Raw genomic sequence first — 26,118 nt, forward strand, 5'->3', positions numbered from 1 at the left:
ACATTTCTGATTGGGAGGAGATGAGAAACATCGATTTAAAGAGAGAGATATTTAAAGAGAGAGTGGTGCCCACGGAAGTCCAAAATGCTTGCGAACCTGCGAGGTAATAACGTAGGCTACTAGCCTACTTTTTATGAAAGACTTGGATGTGCAAATATCGCAACGCCAAACTTCCCAGCAGCAAGCTCCTGAAATGGACCAAGTGATGCTGGTAAGAATAGCGCTGCTCTGTTTATTCTTACGAAACGCGTCACCTGGCCCATTTTTTTTTTTTTTTTTTTTTTTCATTTATTTTTTTCTCTGGCTGTGAACAAGCAATTTCAAAAATTTCAACGGATTCGAAATTTAAGATTTTTTAAGAATTAATATATATTCATATTCCCCACGGTAAAGCCGGCCTTTAACAGAAAAACTCAGCCTACCTGCATCTCTCTCTCTCCCCCAGTGTGCGAACTATACTGTGCGGGGGAGGCACTACAGCCGCCGTCGGAAATTTGAGGCAATTTGAAGGCCAATTTAGGGGTATAACTCATTTTAAATCAGCACGCTCAAAGACACGGATACAGCTCTTGTCGTGTTCAACTTTTCTCTCCAAGACAGAAAAGCATGCTGCGCACACAGAGAGGGAGGGAGGGTGAGAGAGCACAGTGGCGAAACCGGCGCACTGCTCTCCATATACACTGCATCCGCAAGAACATGATATCTCTGCCCAACACTTTTATCCACTCCATAACGCACATGTCCCACTCACTGTGAAGTTCCTGACGCATTCCATCTCACAAACAGTCCTCCATATGCGGGAGGACTCGGAGGTATTCCAGCTTCACGTCGTCACTTTTTCCACATCTGCGTTTGAAGTAGAAGCGACTTGTTGCTGTTCAACTGACGGCTGCTTCCATTTCTTCATGAATGTAAAGTTTGTCAAACTGCCTTGTTTTCTTTTTGACATCTTGCTGTTGTTTTAAATCTGACCTGCCCGCGTGAGTGACGTTTGATTTGCACCTGCGCCGCCACGCTTTGATGTGGTGATGATAAGAATACATGCATGTCGGTATAGGGGCTTACAGTGAATTTGACAGTGATTGAGTACACTCTGAATCATACGATTAAAATAGCATAATTTTACGCATTATTCACTATGAAGGTACAGAAAAAGAAATAGAAAATACATGGGGTAATATATATTAGTCAATAATTTAGAGACCCCCCCAAATTTCACAAGTCATGTTTTCAGGGGGTCTACTATTTCTTTAAGGGGAGCCAAAGCCCCCCCAGCTCCCCCGTAGTTCGCACCCTGCTCTCCCCCCCTTCAGATGTCAGGGAGGGCGAGCTACGGCTGCATGTAAACGGGAATATTAGTTGATTATTCATTTAGTCGGAATATTGTTTTCCGAATAAATTTTCAGAATATGGGCAAAAACCGGAATATTGTTTGCATGTAAACGTAGTCACTGTTGTTTGCTTGTGACTTTAAAATGGGTACAAACACCACCCAGCTGCTATTAGTACATGTCATGTCCTGGCTGGGAATCCATTAATGAGCATGCCCTTTGTCATTGGATCATCCTCAACCAATCATAGTAGCAAATGTGAAATCATGTGAAACTTTCTTCACCTGGGTAGACTGATCTGTGTAAAAAAAAAGTAGCCTATTTACAGTATGTTCAAATTGATTTATTTAGGAAAAACCCCTTGAGATGAATCATCTCGTTTTCGAGGGGGTCCTAAGATACAGAAGAACAAGTCAGGTTACAATTCAAGGGAAACAAGACAGACAAAAAAATGTCAACAAAATGATAAAACAACAGGACAGGACACTACACTACAACAAATATAGCAGAATAATTAATACTTAATATAATTATATAATATTTATATATTTATAATATTATATATAATAATTAATACCATTAATATAGTATAAATATATATATATAATAAATATAATACACAAGCAGTATATTTTATGAAGTGAACTATGTAGAACATGCACAGAAGCATATATCATATAACCATAAACATACATTTAAACATGTATGATATACAGATACACATATATACATATACACACTATATATATATATATATATATATATATATATATATATATATATATATATATACACATATATATACATACTATATATACTAATACATATATATTAGATATACATATTCATAAACATAAATATTAATAGGCAACACAATCATATCACACCTCATCAGAAGCAGGAGCACGTCAACTCAAAACAAGAAGATAAACCTTTCTTAAGGGCAATATCACATCCTTAAATAGCTAAACCCTGATGAACAAATAGCCTACCCACAATCTGTAGAGAAGATTAAAAAAAAATGGAGAGAGTGTGTGGGTGTATGTGTATATGTGTGTGGGTGTGTGCCCATGTGCGCGCGCGCAGGAGACCAAGGCAGTACATTTAAATGAGAGAAGACAAGTTTGTGTCACTCTGTGTACTTGAGGGAGAACAGAGAGTAGGACCAAGTCTCTGTGTTTGTGTATGTGTGTGTGTGTGCGCGCGCGCGCAGGAGACCACGGCAGTACATTTAAATGAGAGAAGACAAGTTTGTGTCACTCTGTGTACTTGAGGGAGAACAGAGATGGACCAGTGTCTCTGTGTATGTGTGTGTGTGTGTGTGTGTGTGTGTGTGTGTGTGTGTGTGTGTGTGTGTGTGTGTGTGTGTGTGTGTGCGCGCGCAGGAGACCACGGCAGTACATTTAAATGAGAGAAGACAAGTTTGTGTCACTCTGTGTACTTGAGGGAGAACAGAGATGGACCAGTGCCTCTGTGTATGTGTGTGTGTGTGTGTGTGTGTGTGTGTGTGTGTGTGTGTGTGTGTGTGTGTGTGTGTGTGTGTGTGTGTGTGTGTGTGTGTGTGCGTGCGTGCAGGAGACCAAGGCAGTACATTTAAATGAGAAAAGACAAGTTTGTGTCACTCTGTGTACTTGAGGGAGAACAGAGATGGACCAGTGTCTCTGTGTATGTGTGTGTGTGTGTGTGTGTGTGTGTGTGTGTGTGTGTGTGTGTGTGTGTGTGTGTGTGTGTGTGTGTGTGTGTGTGTGTGTGTGTGTGTGTGTGTGTGTGTGTGTGTGTGTGTGTGTGTGTGTGTGTGTGTGTGTGTGTGTGCGTGCAGGAGACCAAGGCAGTACATTTAAATGAGAGAGGACAAGTTTGTGTCACTCTGTGTACTTGAGGGAGAACAGAGATGGACCAGTGTATGTTAAAGTATGTTAAAAATGTCACAGCTATTAGTTGATTGCCTTATCTCAGTGCATCCCATACATGCAGTATAGCTCCAATATCATACAATGTGAGACTGGGATCAGGTATAACAGGTGTGCAGAATGTGTCTTTGAAAATCTTGATACAATGCTAATATGATAATAATTAGCCTCTCTCAACCCATCTGCTCTAGCACCAGCAGGACCAAGTGGTAAATTAAACTTTTTCCCAAATCCAAGTTCCAAAGTTACTCATCACAACAAAATACATTTTAGTTGCCAATGTTAACAATGTGTTAGGCTTGTGTGTAATTTGGTCAAATACATATTTGGAATGGAAGATATCTGCTCCTCTGAAAGGAATATACAGTATTTTGCTTCAGTTGGCCTTATTTTGCCATTAGGTTAGGTTAAGTTACTATTTGATATGGACATCACAGAGCATTGGAGATTAAACAACCAGATACACAGTGTTTAGTGTTTATAGCGGAACGCTAATTTTCAACACCTGTCCACAGGCGACTCCTTCACCAAAACACAACCCAAATGGACATACTGTACCCAAAATAAACATAATCAAATATAAAACCACAAGAGTAAAGCTATACATACAAATGTATTGACAAGAAAGTCACTACAGAAAGTCACTAAAATACACCCCAGAGGACATACCCCAAAATAAACATAATCAAATATAAAACCACAAGAGTAAAGCTATACATACAAATATTCAAGGATGTACATGCAATACAGTACACACAATGTACACACGTAAAGTAAGGTTGTACACACAATACAGACATAATACACAGAGTACCACCAGAGGTCTTCAAGGGTATTAAGTGTGAGAACACAGTTGTTTCTCTTTCAACCATGACTTAATACCCCCTGTTAAAAACATTAAAATCGTGTTGTGTTTTCAGCTCAGTCGGTAGACTGTTCCATAGTTTTGCTCCTTTAACAGAGAAAACTGATTGTCCAAACAAGGTTGTACACATTGGGGCATGCGCACGCACGCACGCACGCACGCACACACACACACACACACACACACACACACACACACACACACACACACACACACACACACACACACACACTTGATTGTGACATTAAGTTTCAACCCTGAAACGGAGGTTGAATAAGATCTCTGACCTACCAGAAACTGAAAGGTTGGCTATAACTACGCCATTCTGTATGGACAATCTACATTTCACAGATGAATTTTTCATTTTTGTCACACCCCTCGTCGTTCCATTTCCCTACCCCTGATGAACGGCGCCAGAATTCTGCACAGTCCTCCACCCTATTCCAGCTGTTGGGCTGGTTGTTGGGCTCGTTGTCGGCCCAGAACCTGCAGTACAGAGAGACATTCAAAAAGAGATGAATTGTTGTTTTCATGACTTGTTCTTTTCATGACCAATCCCTGGATTATTGAAATCAACAATGAGGATATGAAGTCATGAATGGTTACAAGACACACAATTTTTCCACACTGTTAGTATGTGGGCAGCCCTCTGCTACTGTGCTACTACTGGGGGACCCTTAATCACATCGCCTCTAGAGGGCGACATTGACTAATAGTCTTGACTGAGAGATGACTTGGCCAACACCACACACACACACACACACACACCTCGATTGCAACAGGCAGCGTGGGTTTGTACAGGACCTGTGGTTGTTTTTGTTTGTTTTTTCAATATCATGCAGGTATGATTTGAGTCTCTTACGTTGTGCCCACTGACGTCCCGTCCACCCACTTCCAATTCCCTTCTACATCGTTGTCAGTCAAGCCAATCCAGAATTCATCCCCGTCTCGAAACAAACCATTGATGAACGCCTTGGAGGGAAGAGAGATACAATTCAAAACATCAAATACATTTACTTGAAGAAGCCACAGCAACACATACTTGCACACCAATGTTGGGCAAGTTACTTTCAAAATGTAATATACTACATATTACTAGTTACTTTCATTTGAAAGTAATACGTTACTTTACAATATTACTGTCTGTGTAGAGTAAGAGGCGGCTTTAGCTCAGGAGGTAGAGCGGGTCGGCCAATGACGCAAGGGTTGGCGGTTCGATCCCCGCACCCTCCCAGCTGCTGTCGTTGTGTCCTGCGTGGTAGCCTGCCACCATTGGTGTATGAATGGGTGAATGTAGACTATCTACTGATTGTAAAGCGCTTTGGATAAAAGCGCTATATAAATGCAGGCCATTTACCATTTTACCATTAGTAACTCTATACTTATTACACTACTTTTGCATTACTTTCACCAAAATAACTGCAGTAGCAGAATGACATCACCGCCCTGGAACCATCCCGAAAAATAATTTAAACTGTCTTGAAGTCAGTGTAAAATTCTTAATGTTATCCTTTTGCTTTGTTATTGTCATCTATAGTGGTTGTTTGCATAAAAGCACACAATTTGATTTGGAAATTATTGTATGTTTAATTAAATATGTGCTTTGATAAAAAAAAAATATATATATATATATATATATATATATATATACACACATTTTTAACGTGTTACTTGACAAAGTAACTGGTAAAATATTACTGAAATCCTATTGGTAATATGTTATATTACTGAGTTACTGCCTAAAGTAATATATTACATGTAATATGTTACTTTTGTAATGGGTTACCCCAACACTGTTGCACACACACATACAGTACATAAATGCAAGCACACACAAATAAACGCACCATTTCAGCTGAGGTGGTGATGATTGCCAGGTCTGCCCCTTTCCTTTGACAAAATGCTCTGCTCAAACTCCAGGTTTTAGTGGAAGAAGAACGGTAGTAGCAGTTATTCTGAAACTTGCTCCAGCCAGACAGACACGTCTTCTCTGTAAATTGCATCCATCAATAAGAAGATAGTAAGAACAAGTCCTTGCAGGGAGATAGTCAGACAAGTGAGACTACGGCTTCCTACCATCCTTTTGGAGTATTATCATGTTTTTAGTTGTGTTTTTTTTGGTTCTTTTTATTTTCTGATGGTTGACAGATTAGTTTTTCCAACCCAATCACCAGAATAAAATGTGAGCACTGTACGTTTCTGCAATCCATGAATATGGAGCCTAGAATCTCCGTTGAAACAAAACGACCTTTCACGTTTCTAAAGTTGTACATCAAACCTACAATCTCAACAATTGTAAACAAAATGTTGATGCACATATCTACACGTAGATTTTGGTTCAGAAACGTGATATTCTATGAGTCTGTGGATTGCAGAAACATACAATGGCGACATTTTATTCTGGCGACCAGGCTGGTTTTTCACCAAACGGCAGCATTGTCAGCAAAGTGACATTTGACTTTTGCTGCGCATGCTAAGAGCGGAGCAGAAAGAACAGTCCACCTTTCTCAGTGATACACGTTTCCACTGAGCACCAGACATTATTTCAATGTTGTGTCTATGATTGAGCTGTCATATAGCGGTTTAGATCAATAAGTAGATGCAGTACACTATTAAATATTTAAACATCACAGTTGAATATCAAAAATAAGCACCAGAGAAGTATATATCTACATGTTTTCGTCCTAAAGATGTAGTCATAGCCATCTATTAAACTTTAACTTTGAACCACTACATGTAGCCAAAGTTTTGCCTAAACGTTCATCACCATAAAGACCTTCCAACACAAAATTGCTGTGTTCCTTCTTTGTTGAAAGAATAGTAATGATGAGGGATCTAAATAATGAACATCCAAGCCTAACCTAGACAATGTTCTGAAAGCAGATCTCTCAACTATTACTAAAGTGCATATCTACACTATTGACATTCCTGTTGATTAGACATCCAAACTATGTTTTAATGTTGAATAAGCTAAATTCATTATTTTATTTGTTTCATTTTTGCTTACCTCTAACAATACTTGCGTTCAGTCTCGCCACTTCCCTCTGTAGCTGGTCTCTCTCTGCAGTCAGATTGACGTATCTCATCGTTAACTTGTCTCTCTCGGCAGTTGCGTTGTTATAACTGATGCGTAGCTGGTCTCGTTCTTGAATCGTATCATTATAACTAGCCTGCAGCACGTCTGTCGCACTTTTAAGTATGTCGTAACTGACCTGTAAATTGTCTTTCTCCTTAGTCAGGTTGGTGTGGCTGCTCTGTATCTTCTCTTTGTCACTGGTGGTGGAGTTGTGGCTGATCTGTAACTGCTCTACTTGCTTAATCATGGAGTTGTAACTCATCTGCAACCGCTCTCTTGATCTGGTCAGGTTGTTGTATCTGTTCTGTAAATTGTCCCTGTCTTTGGTCAGTGAGTTGTGATTGGTCTGTAACTCGGTTTTTTGTTTGACCACTGAATTGTAATGTGTTTCAAAGAAGGTTTTGGCTTTAGTCAAGGCATCGTTATTTTTCTGCAATTGGGTTTGGGTGTTTTTTAGCTGGTCTCTCTCGCTCATTAAAGCAGTGTTACTGGTCAGTAACTCTGTTTTCCTCGTTGCAAGCTCACTTTTTTCTCTAGTCAGAATATTATTATTGGTCTGATATCGGTCTCTGTCTCTAGTTATATATTCATTCCTGCTCTGTAACCGGCTTTGGATGCCTTGTAGTTCCCTTTTGTCTTTAAGCGTGGTCTTCAGGTTCTCCTGTGTGTTGTCTTTCTCTTTAGTCAGGGCATGGTAGCTGTCCTGTTGGTCTCTCTTCACATTGCGATCTGCAGAAAAGGTGAGATATTGAGAAACATGTCCTGGATCGATTATTTCACTCATCTCAGCTAACTTCCAGAAAACATTAGAATGTTTGACAAAGACAATAGTAAAGTCGACTCACAGTGGACTCCCTGGCCTATGAGCACAGCCACCAGGAGAACACACAGAAGGCCCAGACAGAGGGCAGCAGGCCTGAGAGGGCTCTTTCTCAACTCATCAACTGAATCACAGGAAGCAGTAATGTAAGAAAAATGATGATGTGATCTGTGTTCTATTTCATTCCAAATTGCGATACAGAATGCTAATTACAAGGGGGAAAAAATTCCTGAAATTAAGTCACTGTTACAGTATTTCAAAGTTATACATGGTCCTGCTGCTGAAGGTCTTGGAAAAATCTTGAATTTGCAAACACCTTTCCACAGCGAGTTTAAATCTTAACACATTGACTGCCAGCCGTTTTGTTTTTGCTGTAGGTAGCTTCTGCCAGGCCGTTTTTTGAGGATTCTGGCTCATTTTACAAGAGCCGAGGATTCTTTTCTGCTTGGAGTTTGTGAACACGAAGTTCACAAAAGTACTAATAGAATGTGTGCTTTCTCTGTCTAAAAGAGTTAGTTTGTAGAGTTAGTAGTTATGTAGATATTAGCCGTTGAGTACAGCATGGTTTCAGCTGTCTGAGAGTGAAAGCTGAGATAATCGCAGTTTTGTGAAATTTAATCAAACAGGCAGAACAGTCACTTTAACCATTTATTTTTGGCATCAGTGAGAGATCAGACATCCAAACAATATAGTTCCGAACGCCCTCTCCTTCAACTCCTCCCTCCGTGGGCGTGTCTAGTGGCTTTCAGCCTGCGTTTGTCACAAGCGAGTGCTCTGCTGCAGCCTCCCTCCCTGGCAGCGAGTTTGAGCAGCCTCCCTCCCCGCCTACAGTATGAGAATGAGGCTCGTTCGTTTCTGGGTTTTCGGAATGCGTGCGATTCTGGCCTTTCTGCGGGCGTTTCAAAGTGTGTTTTACCCATAATATATTATGCAAATTTGCAATCCCCCGTGTGCTGCTGCTGGCGCGGCCCGAGAGCGGCGAGTCTGGTGACTGATGACTGTAAAATCGGCAAGCCATTTCCTCGAGAATGGAGGAAGCAGCCGCGGGAGGCAGCTGCTTTTGGTTGACTTTCTCTCTGTCGGGAGGGCACCGTCGCCACCTAGCTGGTCGGTAAAATAGATTATACACATTCTCTTCCTCCAATTCTGCTATAGGAGACGTAAAAGGGGTTGATCGATGTCCCACCGTCAAAAAAAAAAAATATTTATGTAAGCCGAGATATCTCGTCCTTGGCACTTAACGGTTGGATCATGTAAGCCGAGATATCTCGTCCATGGCACTCAACGTGTTAACAAATGCAGGATCTCATTTTAGAATGAAGCTCTCATTTTACCTGAATATTGAAACTTTCTGCCACCCGCTGAGAGGAGTTTATAGCCAGTTGTGCTTTCATCAATCTCCATGGTTGTCATCGTATAGTCGCTCTTGCTGGCAAGAGATTCTTCTGCAAGTCAACACAATATTTCACTTCTGATATCAATTCAGACAGATGAAATGATATAGCTACAACCTCTCTCCCCTTACATGTCCTTTGAATTGCATCTCCCTCTTTACCTCCTCTACTTAACTTGCCACATTATGTTCATGTCTTCAAGAAAAAATATATCCTTCATATCTGTTCTCCTCAGCTCATCATCACAGGAACATTTTGTTACATTAGGGTGTCTTGATAAGGTGCTGATCCTTTCACTCCTTCCTGTTGATTGTTTATGATTTATTGAGCTTGTAGCGTGTCACTTATCATAAATGTTCCTGCATAAATCTTACCTGGTTTGAAGAGATAATAACAAATGCAGCAGAAGGACTTGAGTTGAAACAAAATGGTCCTCCTCTTGAGCAATCCCAGGAAACTGTGATGTGTCAATGATTCAATCACTGGAAGGGTTCAGCCTACAAAAGCCTGAGTTACTGCTGTACACCACCCTTGTGATATTTTCTTTATATTCTGGCCAGTGGGGCAGGAATTGAGGGTTGGTCAGGAGGCGGAGAGAGAGAGCTAAGGGCAGTCCATGAGGTACCAGTTTGCCCTCTTTCTATATATACTGTACATGATCTGTGTTTCAGTAGATGCTGGTAGGCCCTTGCACTCACGGACGAGTGGGACAGTAAACCTGATCATGGCTCTCCATGGCACATGGATGCCTGCCCCTGTGATGAGCTGATGATTGATCTCAACACTGGAAGTGTGTAGATTTGTGTTGTGTTTATTGTTGAGGTGTCAACAGAAATGCCCCGGCAAAAATAAGAAGCTTCTTCCATGTGACCTTGGAAAGACATCTTCACTGCAATACTCTACTATGACAATGGTCTTTAGAAAATGCAGGCGTTATTCCAACCAAACACTGTGGTGATACCACACACACAGCGAGGGACGTACACAGATAGACCCCAGGTGGTGCACAAGCACCTGCCCTTTTGACATCTGACTGATAAGTGCCCTTTTTGCAAGACACGCCAGCATTACTGTATTTCAGAAGCTGCAGTGGGTATGAATGTGTTATTTTCGCCTATTCTATGTTAACATTTCTGCATACTACTGGGTTCCATAAACAGTCTTGGAATTGCATAATTCGGTATCACTGGAAAGCTGAGACTCTTCTCTTGTGGATTCAATGAGCCTAATTGTATTCATGTGTGATGATGTTAGTCTCCATATAGTAGCCATTTCATTTTAGTGAGACCATTTTTCCAAACTTGATCTCACTGTATAAAATGACCTATTCTTTAGTCAGTACATTGTGTCTTACATTTTTCTGTAGTATGTGTGTTGAGTTTGTGCTCTAGCAATACGTTCATGTACAGTACATTACTGTAGATCTGTGGTCTTTATTGCCATAAAATGTGAATTTTGTGTAAATTGGAAGGAGGGGGGCACTTCAAGTGGGGTCACCACAGTGTGTTAATCCGGGCCTGACTCTATGTAACTTTATTGTTTAGAAATAATTATGGCTTTCTTTATAGCTTATTAAGGTCTACCTCTACTCTGAACACCCTGGCCACCAAGCAGATATGGGAAAGGGACCTTGAGGTGGAGATTGATGACGAGGACTGGTGTGATATATTTGATAATGCCAAAAGAATTTCTGTGTGCAACAGACTGTGGTCGATGCAGCTAAGAATTATACATAGATTGCAAATATCACCCAGCCTTCGTCATAAAATGAATGCTAGCCTGTCTCCCCTCTGCCTTAAGTGTAAGATAGAGGTGGGAGATTACACTCACTGCATATGGTCATGTCCTAAGATAGAACGATACTGGTCAGACATAGTGCAGCAGTTGAGTGTCATCTTTGGTGTGGAGTTGGACCCAGACCCTGTCAGCCTTATTCTTGGTCTTCCCCATAAGAAACTCGTTTATAAACATCACAAACGGCTATTTAATTTATTAACTTTTGCTGCTAGAAAAAATATTCTTTTATTTTGGATTAAAGACAAACCTCCAACAAAGAGGAACTGGCACCAGATAATTATGCAGCTTATGCCTCTGGAGTTCATGACATGTATGCTGCACTCAACAACCGATGTCTTTTATAAAGTGTGGGAGCCCTACCTGAAATATATTGACCCTAACCTAGCAGAGACACTGACTATTGGATACCTCAACCGAAGTGATACTGCCACCTGAGTACTGCCTTTTGCCTCGTACATCTAATTTAATTTAATTTATTTTATCGTATTCTCATTCATCTGTCCATCCTTTTCTTCATTGTTGTCCACATCTATGTCTTTGTGAAGTGTTTAAGCTGCCCTGTCTTTTCGTTTTTGTTTTTTGTCTTTGTCGTTGTCTTGTCTTGTAAAATTTAAAATTGAATAAAAATATTATTGAAAAAAATAAAATAATAATAATTATGGGAGGGGTGCCCTTTTTCCACTTGAGAACCTGCCCCCCAAAACGCATGACGTTGCCTTCAGCTGGCAATGTGCATATCACTGCCTTCAGCTGGCAATGTTAAACTGGGTAGTGAAATCAGGCTCAGCTGGTCTGTTTGGGCCATGATGGGACACGGGGGCGACCAGTGCTCTCTATGATGTTTCAGAGATCAGGTTGATAAAGCAGTTTTATTTGGAATAGTGTGAGTCATGTAGAGACAGTGGCAACATCACTTTCACAATCAGTGGTTCAACGTGAAATTACGAGGGAATTCATATTTCACAGAACACAGAAATGCTGAATATGCTGTTTCAGTCACGCACACAAAAAGCCATAATACAATTTAACATAAATTTTTTTCTCTTTTTAAAGGGTTGAACTTGATTCGCCAAACATGCACCATGATGATCCATGATGTTTACTCTAGTTGCTGACTGGATTTCTCGCATGTAAGATACATTTGTGATACATGCCTGTGGTCATGGGAATGGGATGCAGGCAGAGATTTCACCGTTATTCTCGCCCAGACAGATTTTTTTAGTCTGATGTAAGCACTTTTCATGCTGCTGAATTATCTTTTCTAGTTTCACTTCCCTCAACCACCAAATATGTCAGCTTAATGGGTTTGCATCTGAAACCTGTGTCAAGAGAATTTACCATAGGGAAACGGAGGGTTAGGCCATGGTTCCCTGAGTGAAGGGACTACACAGTATCTTACACCCAGTGCAAGTGCAAGGCATTATCTTTGCTAGTATCTAGAACTCAAAATCTCACTTTTGTATTTGAATTACCACTGGGTCAGTACATCAAAGGACATGTTTCAGCAACCCAGTGGTAAGTAAAATTTACCAGGGCCAGAATAACAGATAGGTTGAGTCTACAGAATGGCCTTCCAGTGTGCGTCAAGACATGTAATCTGATGTGCATCAAGACATGTAATCTGATGTGTGTCCTATAAGTATCTTTGAGTTTCTGTTCAATGTATGTAAGCCTGTGTATCCATCCGTGAATATACAAGAGTGCATCTCTTGGCCAAGATCTATGTTCAATACATCATATCAGACGACTTCTTCTGACTCCTGGCTCCATCATTTCATTTCAACTGGTTTCCTTCAAGTGGTTCACTGTTTACCTTCCTCATTTAATTTCTCTCCCTCTCTCCTGCAAAGCATGGCGCGTGGCGGGAGCGCATGCTCTTAGAAAAGACCCCCCCCCCCCCCCCTTCCCCCCCAGACCTCCCTAAAGAGCGCTGGGTTAAGCCCCCAAGCCTTCAGACCCTAGAAATGCCCCTGGTAAAAATCTAATATTGACAGTGAAGAATGGAGTGGATATTGTTGTTGAGAAACTGTTGAGAAACTGTTGAGAAGTGAGATTGTCCTGACCTGACAAAATTGTGGATAGACTGCTACACCCTTCCTTACAGTCAGCGCAGTTAATTGTTTCATCAGGTCTGGTTATGGAATTGATTTTGTGTGAGAGCAACATTGTATGATTGCATAAGTTTGATTGATTGATTGATTTTATTTTGGATAAAGAATAACAAAATCCAAGGGATGACATGTAAAAGTGTAAACACTTATTTCCATCATGGTCCCTGGTCTTATAAAAACATGATAGGTTTGGGGCTATGTGTCACCCTGCATTGTAACACAAAGCAATAGACAGCATCCTCCTCTGGCCTTGGCAAAATAAGCAAATTATACCATCCAGCACATACACACAGTATTTGCGTAACATATTCATTGTGCCACTCATGCAAGCTGGGTTATATTAAAGCATTTTCAAATGGGTTACTTATTGGATACTGTGGGCTCACATAATATCACGTATAGATAGATAATAATACAAGACTAAAATGTATGGCAAACTCATAGGGCCCTATCTTCCAACAGGCGATATCCCCCATTAGCGCTTGCGCACTTGTTTGCGCGTGCCTTAAGGCAGGGAAGATGGCAGTCCGCCTTGTGCCAGTGTCCAGGTGTTATGCCGAGTTTTGCACCCCAGCACCGGCAGCATCCCCACCTCATGGGAGCATATTGTAATGATTTATACAGAAATGTAACTGTTTAAAAGTGATAGAGTGGTAGACGTGACCTCCCTGATTTTTAAGTTAAAACAGCCCCGAAATATGTTGGGGATGCAATTCTCGGCGGGGATGCGGAAACGTTCACGGCACGTGTCGCAGACGCAAATTAGAGCCGTGCCAAAATCATCTGCGCCCCAAAATGCCTGCGCAAACGGGATTTGGGCGGTCTTAACTACCAGAATTATTCACGGGTGTGGCCAGGCAATGCTGGGCATTATGTCAATCAAAACCAAAACCAATCAGATTCCCGTCTCGCAATGGCTGTTTGCGCGAGGCATGCAATATGCTGTAATTCTCTCCATGCGTGATAGAGTGTTCTCACTCGTGCGAGGACAGAGAGAGCTTATTGACAGATCGTCTGTGGTGCCAACGACCCTCCGGGTTAGGAAGGTAAATAGCCTATGTCCATTGTCCAACACGTTTTCTCAATTAATTTCCCTGTTTGCGATGTGATAAAAGTTTCTCAGTGAGTTATAGTTGATTGCCTCACTGAATTATCTGCCAATACCCAATTTTAGCAGCATAATTTGATGTATTGGCGTGGCAAGGCTGTGCGTAATGACATATCCAAAAGGAATTCTACTTTGCACTGCGCTGTGCTGCATGGAGATTACGGTGCTCTCCCAGTGCAGCGAGGTATTTGCGCGTAAGAGGTCATTTTCAAAGCTCTTAGCGCAAAGTAATTGCGCGCTGCTGAGAATAGTATAATGCCATCTATCCCCACATTTTACCGCTGAAACGCCTGTTTTGGCATGTGGCAGCCTATGCCCAGTACAATTATCACAGGCATGCGCTTGTGTCCGCCCCCTAATTAACAGCGTTAAATGAGCGCAAACGCTAAATTAACGCTTTTGGGAAGATAGGGCCCATTGTGAGACTGTCAATTGATCACAGGGTATTCTGTGCACCCTCACTAAAAGTCAGTATTGTCCATTGATAGCGATCCTGTCCTTATGCACATCCAGGTAGTAGTGATGATGGCGGACCCGGTAGAACATCCGTTCCAGTAAGGGCGGTCTGTCACCCGGTGTGATGTATCCATTGGAGACCCCCGTGCACCGGAAGCCCAGCCGCTGGTAGAGCCGGTGGGCAGCCGGTGTGTACGCCGTGGTTCCCAAGACCACCGACGAGTACCTGCGACTCACAGCAAATTGCAGAAGTTTCCGTCCCAGCGCCATGCCCACTCCACAGTGCCGACAGCTCCGGTCCACAGACATCCGCCGCAGCTCCACAGCACCACTTGGCTCTTGCTGGCCAACAGCTGCCACAACACCCACTACTTTGCCTTCCAGCTCTGCTACCCACATACAGGAGTCTGAAATGTCAATCGATAGATAGATAGATAGATAGATAGATAGATAGATAGATAGATAGATAGATACCATACATTTTGGTCTTCAATACAATTTACATAGATAGCCATCTTGTCCCTATGGCCATATCATGCCATCGATGGTCATGATTATTCTTCAGTGACAAATACCTACATATTTGAGATGACAGGGGATCTAAACAAAAGAGAATTTGCAGTTGCACATGTACATTGGGACATTTTAACAATATTTTCCCCACAATTTTCTAATTTACCTGGTGATTTCATGTAAAACCCCTCGATGTCACCCATGTCTCCGCTCCTGGCGCGCTCCAGGTGTCGCTGGCTCACGCGCCAGCTGCAGAAGTAGCGCCCACCCAGGACAAGCACTGGTGCGAGGCCTGCCACCCACCAAGACACGGTGATGACAAAACAGATGACTGCAAGTGGAAAGTTGGGAAAAGATACCAGCAGAAAAATAAAAAGAGAAGATGATGAACGCAAGTTGCTAACTTGCTATAGCAGATAACACACACACACACACACACACACCGCCACACACACTTCTATATACTGGAACGCGACAGAGTGCAGTAACGAAATCAATCCAATTCGACCAATCAGAACATGGCTTTCGCCGAACTTGGCAGGCGCGCTGCTGGGGTCCCGAGAAAGTGCAGTGGTGAATTTCATGCAATTTGACCTTAATACATACATAATATATAATAAACCAACCATAACATAAACATTCAATTAGTAGCATACTTGTCACAGCAGTGTAGAGTAAAAGGCTCTCGGGATGACGTCTTAACCCTCTGAAGGCCGTATCCGCTATCATCTCCATCAGCCCTTCATGGAAGATGCGCTGCACCTCCGGATTGTCCGCAGGCTCAAACTTGCGCACGATGACGCTTCTGTCTTTGAATCCACTGTCAAGTTCTTTGTCGTCCCTTGTCTGTGCCTCTTCCTCCATGTCAAACTATAACAAGCACATGATGAAGATTTGGTTGAGAGCAAGCTTTAGTCAAAGACCCAGCACTGATAACTTAGGCTTTTCTTCAATGCTTCCATTTGACTTACTTTGTTGTAAATTGTGCACACTTTTCTCTCTATGTTGAAACTCTATGATGCACCTAAAGCTGCAGTTGGGTTGAGTGTGTCTGTTAGTGCCCCCTGCATGCTGAATCCATATGTCCGGACGTTTACGTATTCTGACGATGACTGAAGTGCTCAGCATGACATGAGATGGCGAAGGTGTAGGGGTGTGAGACTGGGACAAGCCAGAGCCATTTATTGAGATGGATACAAGTAATGGACAACCCTTCAGCAATAAGCTAAAACAGTTTGAAAACTTATCTGTGGTTACCAGCACCTTTTGAGGCTATACTGTTATCAGCTGTGAACTATTCTCAGCGGGCTCGCAGACGCAGCTCATGCGCTACGCACGCTCGCCCCGCTACGCGTGGGCCTATAAAGACGGAGAAAATAAATCTAAAATTGTATTCCCCCCTTCCCCCTCCCCATTGTTATTTTTTGTTTTTGATGCAACTGAAAAGTGTTATGGTCACTCATGATTCAGTAGGTCACGGGTTGGCTTGGTTTCAGCCTTAACACTCGTAAGGATTTTTCTAAATGTCTATGGGGGAAACTCACTTGCGGGGCAAGAGATGTGACGCGACTGTTCAGCTCCATTAGGCTGCTTCCATGTTAACAAAGCCCACCTGTATGATCTGGCATTGGGTGGTCTGCCACATGCAGAATAGCCAACGCAGAAATCTATATGCTTGTACTGCTCTAGGCAGCTACATTGACACTTTGACGCAGAGCTACTGTATAAAACAGCCTTTTAGAGTGACAGCCCCTAATGAATTGTAAATTGTTCACAGCGTACAAGTGCACATGTATCATAGTAACAAGCTTTGAATGAGTACAGTCAACAACCTAACAACTGATGTTGTGTTGACTCAAAGCTCAAAGCTGCTTTTTGTTTTCATGGATGTTGCCATTTTGGCCAGGTCTTACTCGAAAAAGAGATCTTGGATCTCAAGTAATTTTCCTGGTAAAATAAAGGTGAAATAAATAAATAAATAAAGAGTGCGGTGCAGTGCAGAAAACTTTGTAGTTTCAGGAATACAAAGTTGTCTTTCTGTTAACAGTGAGCATTTACAAATAAACATGAACACAACATACATTATTACAGTTACCTTAAGTCAAGTCAAGTCAAGTCAAGTTTATTTGTATAGCACATTTCATACACAGAGGCCATTCAAAGTGCTTCACATAAAATGGTTGACACAAGAAAATAAAAGAATAAAAAAAGAGAATAAAATGGACATTTAAAAGCATCACAACAGAACTTTAAGAAAGCGACAGGCGCAGCAGTTACAAAAAGAGCTAAAAACTTACAGAGGACTCATTGGGTTTGCATAATAGAATAAATCATTTTTTCTACATTAAATCCCCCGACATCATGACTAATATAAGAAACATGATTACACACACATGATTGGAAAAATGTCCATACCTTTATAATAGCTTTAACTACCTACCTAAATACCTTTAACTTAACCCGCACATACAACAAAGAAAACTAAACATCCAACAACAGGGCAAACACGGATGAGAGTGGAGCCCCTGTCGCCTCCACTCTGTCTCCATGTTGTCTGACTTCTGCATTGGCAGTGGCTTGACTCCAATCAGCAACAGCCATGTTGAATCAATTGTCTCCCAGCAGACCAATCCAGACCAGAGTCGAGTCTGAATGAGAGCATGTTACCAAAGAGTCTAACATGACAAGAGAAAGATCCCCATTGTGGAAGTACTGTGAAGAAGCGTTGTCCAGAAAATAAACCAGATTCATAACAGAAAACTACTCAATTAAATAACTAAACGACAACAGTCGTAATACCCCTCCCTCTACCCCACAAGAGATATTCTGAATCAAGATGGCACAAACACCTCCCACCCCAAATTAAACCTCTCCCCTGCCCAACTAAGACACCCCCCCCTTAAAAACTAACACAGTGACCCATTACATCTTACATCCATCATAAAAACATTCACAAATACCCCATGCTCAAGGTACTCACCACCGTCCATTTCACTCAGAAGCTCCTGCTCACCCTCTCAGGCTCCTAAGAGAAGGAATCTGCAAACATAATCCCAAACTCACCCATGTCAAATAGTAATCTGTCACCAGTTGACGCTACAGCACCGAACTGGAGAGCCAGCATCACAAAACAGTATTTGGCAGCGTCTATCTCCTTCAAGTGAGCGAGCCCTTTTAAATGAATGGGACGGTTGCGAATCGCCACCTCCAGACTCAATCCCACAAGCCAGACACAGACTAGGCGTAACCTGGGCAAAATCCCCTGCAGGCCACAGGATGCACACTCCAAATCAATGTCTGATTTGGTGACATGTCGTCTACCTCTCCAAGCAGAAGTTCTAATCAGGACAACAACAAAAAACCAAGCTAAGAACAAATAAACACCCCATCACTCTTAACGGGAACCACAGTTACCCCCCTTTACCAATGTTGACCACTGTCAGTGTCAACCCATCCACTGTTACCCCTCCTTCTTAATGTGTTTACGTGAGCTACTTAAGAACACACGGTAACCCTTTATTTTACAGGTACCCTAGTTACATATGAACTATTTGTAATTACACATGAACACCAAATGTAATTACACAGTAATTACCAATAGTTATAAATTACGTTCATATGTAGTTATATTGTAACAGACCTGTAAAATGGAGTGAGTCTGTTCAACTGTAGTTCATATGTAGTTACATTCTAACAGGCCTGTAAAATGGAGTGAGTCTGTTCAACTGTAGTTCATATGTAGTTACATTGTAACAGACCTGTAAAATGGAGTGAGTCTGTTCAACTGTAGTTCATTATGTAGTTACATTCTAACAGGCCTGTAAAATGGAGTGAGTCTGTTCAACTGTAGTTCATATGTAGTTACATTGTAACAGACCTGTAAAATGAAGTGAGTCTGTTCAACTGTAGTTCATATGTAGTTACATTGTAACAGACCTGTAAAGTGGAGTGAGACCGTTCAACTGTAGTTCATATGTAGTTACATGGTACCGGACCTGTAAAGTGGAGTGAGACTGTTCAACTGTAGTTCATATGTAGTTACATGGTACCGGACCTGTAAAGTGGAGTGAGTCTGTTCAACTGTAGTTCATATGTAGTTACATGGTACCGGACCTGTAAAGTGGAGTGAGTCTTTTCAACTGTGGGTCATATGTAGTTACATGGTACCGGACCTGTAAAGAAGCTCCGGGCTGGGACAGAGATTGCTAAAACCCAGTGGTGGATTCGAACCACTGAACTTCTGATTGCAAAGCAAGCGGCTTTAACCACTCAGCCACGAGGGCTTTCCAAATTTCATGGTGGAGTTTAAGAGGATAACTGTATGTCAGTCAGATGTAGTTGCTGTCACTTCATAGCTTTGTTATTATACACAGAGACTTGGGGGAAAATATTGATACTTTATTTAGTTGTAGGTATGATTTTGTCCAGAATTCCAACACAAAAATTATAATAGGTATTGTATATATATATATATATATATATATATATATATATATATATATATATATATATATATATATATATATATATATATATATATATATATATATAGTATATGTATTGTAGATATAGAGGTAACAGTGAAACTATAATCAAAATAGCCATTCTTCTACATTCTAATTGTTAGCTTATTGTAAATGAGTCATTTCCCCATCAATTTCCCAATTTCTCAATTTGTTGGGGACCCAGTCGAAGCCCCTCAAAGACCCCTTTGGTCAGCAGACCCCCGGATCATCTCTCCCCAAAGTCTATACCCCCCCCCCCCAAGTCTATAAATCCCCTATTTGCTAAATAAATTGTATGCACTGTGCTCTAGAAACATTTAGTTATATTTAAAGATTTTAAATGGCACAGTCACACTGCAGAAATGCATTCACATTAATCAATATTGCCTGTCTTTCAAGCTACAACTAACAAAGTATCAACATTTTCCCCCAAGTCTATGCTTATAATAACAAAGCTAGGAAGTGACAACTACATCTGACTGACATACAGTTATCCTCTCAAACTCCACTAAGAAAGTTGGAAAGCCCTCGTGGCTGAGTGGTTAAAGCCGCCTGCTTTGCAATCTGAAGTTCACTGGTTCGAATCCCCCACTGGCTTTTAGCAATCTCTGTCCCAGGCCAGAGCTTCTTTACAGGTCTGGTACCATGTAACTACAGTTAAATAGACTCACTCCACTTTACAGGTCCGGTACCATGTAACTACATATGAACTACAGTTGAATAGACTCACTCCACTTTACAGGTCCGTTACAATGTAACTACATATGAACTACAGTTGAATAGACTCACTCCACTTTACAGGTCTGTTACCATGTAACTACATATGAACTACAGTTGAATATACTCACTCCACTTTACAGGTCCGGTACCATGTAACTACATATGAACTACAGTTGAATAGACTCACTCCACTTTACAGGTCTGTTACAATGTAACTACATATGAACTACAGTTGAATATACTCACTCCACTTTACAGGTCTGTTACCATGTAACTACATATGAACTACAGTTGAACAGACTCACTCCATTTTACAGGTCTGTTACAATGTAACTACATATGAACATCATTTATAACTATTGGTAATTACTGTGTAATTACATTTGGTGTTCATGTGTAATTACAAATAGTTCATATGTAACTAGGGTACCTGTAAAATAAAGGGTTACCGAACACACACTTAAACGATGGACCCCAAAATTTCACAATAAACCAACATTTCTATCTAAATTCAGGCTTACCTCTGCTCATTCAACCACGGAACAACCCCCTCACAAAGGCAACAAAAATAACTCAAAATTGAAACAATTCTCCACTTGACATGTTTTCTTATGACAAAATTATATTTTGGTTGGCAGATTAGATGAAGGAAACTCAGTATGCCTCCTCTAGATCTAAATTGTAAACGCCCAACTACAGTATTCAACTCATTACCAAGACTGGCAGCGGGATAAATAAGTGCAGGCTTCAACACCAAAACATGAATCAACCTCGTCTCAGGACTGAGGGAGCAAAGCAATGTGTATGGCTCATTTGTATGGCTAGATGTTATCAGGGTGGTGAAAAATGCTGCTGTACTCGCCAGACCACTAACCCGGATGAGTGTCAAACCCATCAGTTTACTTTGCTGCATGAGGGCAGCCTGAGCAGCTTTGGCCTTGGCCTCCTGCTTGCAGGTTGCACAAAACAAGGCAGCTGGACTGGTCCTGGGCTGTTCCCCCAGCACCAACGTTGCAGAAATACATGCACGTCTCTTAGCTTAGCGTTGAGAAAAGACTTTCAGCCAATCTATTCATATTTTTTCACAGAGTCATTCAAACTCATACTCTATTAGATTTTTTCATAATAATATAACTTATAGTTCAAATACTCATACCCACTCCACCAGAGGGGCAAGTGGTGGACAAATTGTGTTACCCCGACCAAAGACTAATTATTTGAGGAAGGCTGTGATTTCCAGGGCTATAGCATCATGGAACTGTCTCCCAGGTGATGTACGTTCCATCACAGGAAAGGCTGGTTTTAAAAGGAAACTTAGATCGTTTCTATTCTCACATTAACCACCCTTATTTCAGCTTATCTTATTGTCATATTTTGTATTGTCTGGTTTATAAATTGAAAATGTCTTCTGACTGTAAGCCATACTCTGGTTCTACTAGAAAGCTTGATTACCATGCTACATTGTTTCGTCTGTTCTTGATATACTTCTAACTTTATCTTCTCCTTTCATATTTTTTCTTTTACTCTCATGATGCGACATGTTTTTTATTCTATTTTATTGTTTGTCTGACATGTATTGGATTTGTTGTCTGGGACCCCAGGAAGACTAGCTGACACCCTGGAGCCAGCTAATGGGGATCCTTTTTAACTCATTGAGTGCCAAGGACGAGTATGTTCGTCAATTCGTTTAGTAACGTAGAGTGCCAAGGACGAGTATGTTCGTCAATTGCGTTTTTTGACGGTGGGACATGGATCAATGCCTAATACATCTCCCGTAAAATTTTGGGGCATGTTGAATGTGTATAACCTATTTTACCGACCCATTAGGTAGCGACAGTGCTCTCCAGATTAGAGAAAGTTGAGTAAAAACAGCAGAAAAAGCCGTGATGAAACCATTCTCATGAGAATGGCTGTCGCACTGGGAGCCGGCGCACAACGGTGGGGGGCTCCGAAAATAGACTCTGGGTGCAGCACACTTTGAAACGCGCAGCAGAAAGCCCAGAAAGCCCAGAATCGGACGCAGCTTCATCCCAGCTCACAACCGAAACCCCAGAAACGAGCGAGCCCGATCCAGACAGTCCCCCGACGAGCGGCTGCCATCCGAACGTGGATCCGCAAGCAGCAGAGACTCGCCTGACAAGCAGCAGAGCGAGCAAAGCCACCAGAGACACACCCACGGAGGAGGAGTTTGCAGTAGAGGGGGGTGGGGGTGCTGTTATATTGAAGGAAATTACTGTTCAGATGTTTCAGGTCAGAAAATATTAGTTTCAGAGTCAGTGATTTGCTTGAAATGCTTCATTTCACAAAAGGCTCAATATCTCAGCTTGTAGATGGAAACGCCTGTTTTTGCTGTTTTTGACCTATCTTCTCCGGCTGATAACTAAAGAACGGAAAATGATATCAATAAATTTTGTTTTGCTGCTGATACAATAGAGTCTCATCGTTCTTTGTGCGTGTTCGGTGTTTACATAGTAATATCACACAATATTCTGTGGGCCTCGAGAAATCACTGAAAACGCTCTGAAACTCTGGCACTGGGAGCGTCCGTTCTCCAAAAGTGGCTGGCACTCAATGAGTTAATAAACAATAAACAATTATATCACCACATGGCACCATGACCACCTTTTTAAGCCACCTCCACCACATCTGCTCTCAAACATTGCTCACAGATTCAAGTCAAATGCTGCACAAACTTACCCAGCCGAATGCAAACCGAGAACGGCATACAAACTCACCAACCTGCCAAGCAAAACATTTACAAAACCACCACAGATAACTATCATGTTAAACACACCCTTTTGATAACTAGAAGAGAGAGAAGGTCCACAAAACAAACCTCTGACCCAAAACTGGTCTTTGTAGTTTGCAATCACACTATAGAATGGTGAACAAAAACGAAGTTAAGGTGGATTTGCGTGTTCTTTTTAAATGCCTAACAAAACAATAACCTTGTGTAAAGTTACTATGTTAAGCAGCAAAAAAAAACACAGGAACTAGCCATGATACAGTGTATCCATCGACAGTACAAAGGGAGGTAGACACTGTAGTCGTTTGACCGGCTTTCAAAGAATGAAAATAGACATTGGTGACGACAGAAGGTAAGGGGCTGAGAGAAGGAGTTGCGGAGAATGACTCACTAATAGCATGGCAACGTTAGAAAGATCCTTTGAGATCAGAAATTCTCAGTGAACATCACACAAGCTAAGCCTGCCAGAAGTGACATGAGGGTGAGATCAGTTAGATGCTATATTTAACTACAGTGACGCCTTTTGGGTATGCTGCACATGAAAGTGGAAGAACGCAAAGATAAAAGGCTCACACCAGAGCGAGGGACAGGGGACTCAGCATTGTCAAACCTGATAGTGATAGTGGGAGAGAGATACAATATACAGGCTCAAATCTGACCTCCCAGCTCAGATTACCTTTAGTCTGACACACTGGATGAACATAATTAGAACATGTCCCCTATTGGAATGACTATGATGGCACTGCTGCTCAGAAACACTTTGTCACATCATGAACCCAAAGATGCTAAAGTTAAAAGGGATGGGTACGAATGATTCAAGCTCGGGTCAAATATAAACAGCCCTTATGAAAATGTCCAATCCACATGTGAATTCAGAGCACATCTGGTTTCTGGATGCATACAATGTATTTCCAGTAGTTGTATTTGTCATGTGTATGAGGTATGCTGCAATGCAACAAACATGAGGGTTATATAACCTCACGAGGCAGCTGGATTTGCGAGATCATGCTCACGCGAAAAATCCATCTTGCCATGCTGCTATGTGCGTTTGACTCCTCAACTCCACCAGCAGTGTGGACCAATCATTGTCCGACGAAGAAGGAGGCAGTCCTAAGTGGTTGAAGTTAGCCAGTGGATAGACAGATCATTCATCCAATCACATATTTTTTTAAAGTGATTGCCCTCTTCCAAACAGTTTCCAAGGACGAGTTCCCACTTCCCAGATCATTCCTCTCGCATCTTGCATGCCACGCGCACTCGATTCCTAGGCTCGCCCGGTGCGCAGACTCGCCCGTCGCCCGAATGCGAGCTGGCCCTGCAGCTCACATTCGCAGCTTGCCCGCTGCGTGGCCTTGCCCGCAGCTCGGCTGCTGTGTGGCCTATTGGCGCACGCGCAATGTTTCCTCTCTCTCTCCCTCAGTCTCTCTCCCCCTCTCTTTCTCTCCCTCAGTCTCTCCCCCTCTTTCTCCTCTCGCTCCTTTCCTCTCTCCCTCAGTCTCTCTCCCTCTCCTCTCTCCCTCTTCCTCAGTCTCTCTCCCCCTCTCCTCTCTCCCTCAGTCACTGATGACACCATCACTGATGACATCATCAGTGATGTCACTGATGACATCATCACTCTGTCTCTTGTGTGTTGTGTGTGCCTGTCTGTCTGTCTCGTGTGTGTGTGTGTGTGTGTGTGTGTGTGTGTCTGTCTCTTGTGTGTGTGTGTGTGTGTGTGTGTGTGTGTGTGTGTGTGTGTGTGTGCGTGTGTGTGTGTGTGTGTGTGTGTGTGTGTGTGTGTGCGTGTGCGTGTGCGTGTGCGTGTGTGTGTGTGTGTGTGTAGTGGCCCTGTTTGTAAGGTAAGTAACTATTGGCTAATCAGAAAAATTGCTAGAAGTCATCTCCAGATGACATCATCGCAATGGAGGGAGGGGGGCTATGCTGTGTGTGGGAAGCGCTGTGATCATCACATCAGACCTCTCTGCACGTACCAAATGCAACACTTCACCAGAAGTTGAATGGCAAATGAGAACGAGAATACATTGGCACAAAGGAGATGGAAACGGATGAGTTCATTAGGAAACACCTCGTACGTAAATCCAACTGAAACCACATCAGATTTTATTGAAGTTGAGGATCAACTTGAAGAAAATGAGAAAAATAACCTAGTTTGAACTTTATATGTTTTTGTACTTTTCATTGCATAGGACAGATCATATACGCCACCTTGAAGAAAAGAAAGTAACTAAGTAATGAATGAATGAATTTTATTTTTCGATAATGCAAGACAAACATCCAAGGGATGACATGAAAAGTGTAAACACTTATTTCCATCATGGTCCCTGGTCTTATAAAACATGACACTCAATAACATAATAATAACATCAGGTAAAACAATACAGAACAGTCAAAGGACAAGAGGGACAGAAGATAAAAGCCAACATACCATATCACCGGGAGACTCACGTTTACACTAGTTTGCTCAGCAAGAATTTCTTCAGAAGGATTTTGAAACCATTCCGAGAAGCAAACCTAATTTCACTAGGAATTTTATTTCACTCCTCTCCCCCCAAATAGAGGAACGTACTTCTTCCTACTTTGCTCTTCAGATTGGGCAATTTCAAACCTGATATACTGGCTCTTGTTGTTCCGGCTATGGATGTTACGGACATACTGGTTGTTGAAATAGTTGGGACAAAGGTCACGTAATATTTTATAAACCATGATAAGTTTCAGCTGTTGAACTCTCCTTTCAACTGGGAGCCAATTCAACTCTTTATACATTTT

At 41.8% G+C, this 26,118-nt stretch overlaps 2 protein-coding genes across 6 annotated transcripts in view; both read right to left on the reverse strand.

Moving 5' to 3' along the window:
• LOC310793596 (N-acetylaspartate synthetase-like) overlaps positions 1-25,854 on the reverse strand; it is a 35,757-nt gene extending 9,903 nt beyond the window's left edge. Inside the window, exons 1-5 of one of the 5 annotated variants that reach the window (XM_083655424.1) lie at positions 21,128-21,323; positions 18,362-18,420; positions 16,038-16,251; positions 15,548-15,712; positions 13,405-15,275 (exon numbers count right to left, since the gene is read on the reverse strand). In XM_083655424.1, the coding sequence (XP_083511550.1) occupies positions 14,881-15,275; positions 15,548-15,712; positions 16,038-16,245 (768 nt within the window). In that variant the 5' untranslated portion in view covers positions 16,246-16,251; positions 18,362-18,420; positions 21,128-21,323 and the 3' untranslated portion in view covers positions 13,405-14,880. Of the gene's footprint in view, positions 1-13,404; positions 15,276-15,547; positions 15,713-16,037; positions 16,252-18,361; positions 18,587-21,127; positions 21,324-25,777 lie in introns of those variants that run through there. The other 4 variants (XM_083655423.1, XM_083655426.1, XM_083655425.1 and 1 more) reach the window with 4 other exon arrangements.
• Positions 3,705-9,910, reverse strand: LOC310793718 (uncharacterized protein). Its single transcript, XM_083655581.1, has 7 exons — positions 9,771-9,910; positions 9,337-9,447; positions 8,028-8,126; positions 7,114-7,911; positions 5,954-6,096; positions 4,969-5,078; positions 3,705-4,592 (listed from the first exon to the last, which is right to left on the reverse strand). Exons 2-7 carry the CDS (start codon positions 9,413-9,415, stop codon positions 4,445-4,447), a joined length of 1,377 nt encoding a protein of 458 aa, XP_083511707.1. The 5' UTR covers positions 9,416-9,447; positions 9,771-9,910; the 3' UTR covers positions 3,705-4,444.
• Positions 25,855-26,118: the final 264 nt, after the last annotated feature.

This window comes from Poromitra crassiceps, assembly GCF_964638095.1.
Source record: "Poromitra crassiceps genome assembly, chromosome: 19".
NCBI classification, from domain to species: Eukaryota; Metazoa; Chordata; class Actinopteri; order Beryciformes; family Melamphaidae; genus Poromitra; species Poromitra crassiceps.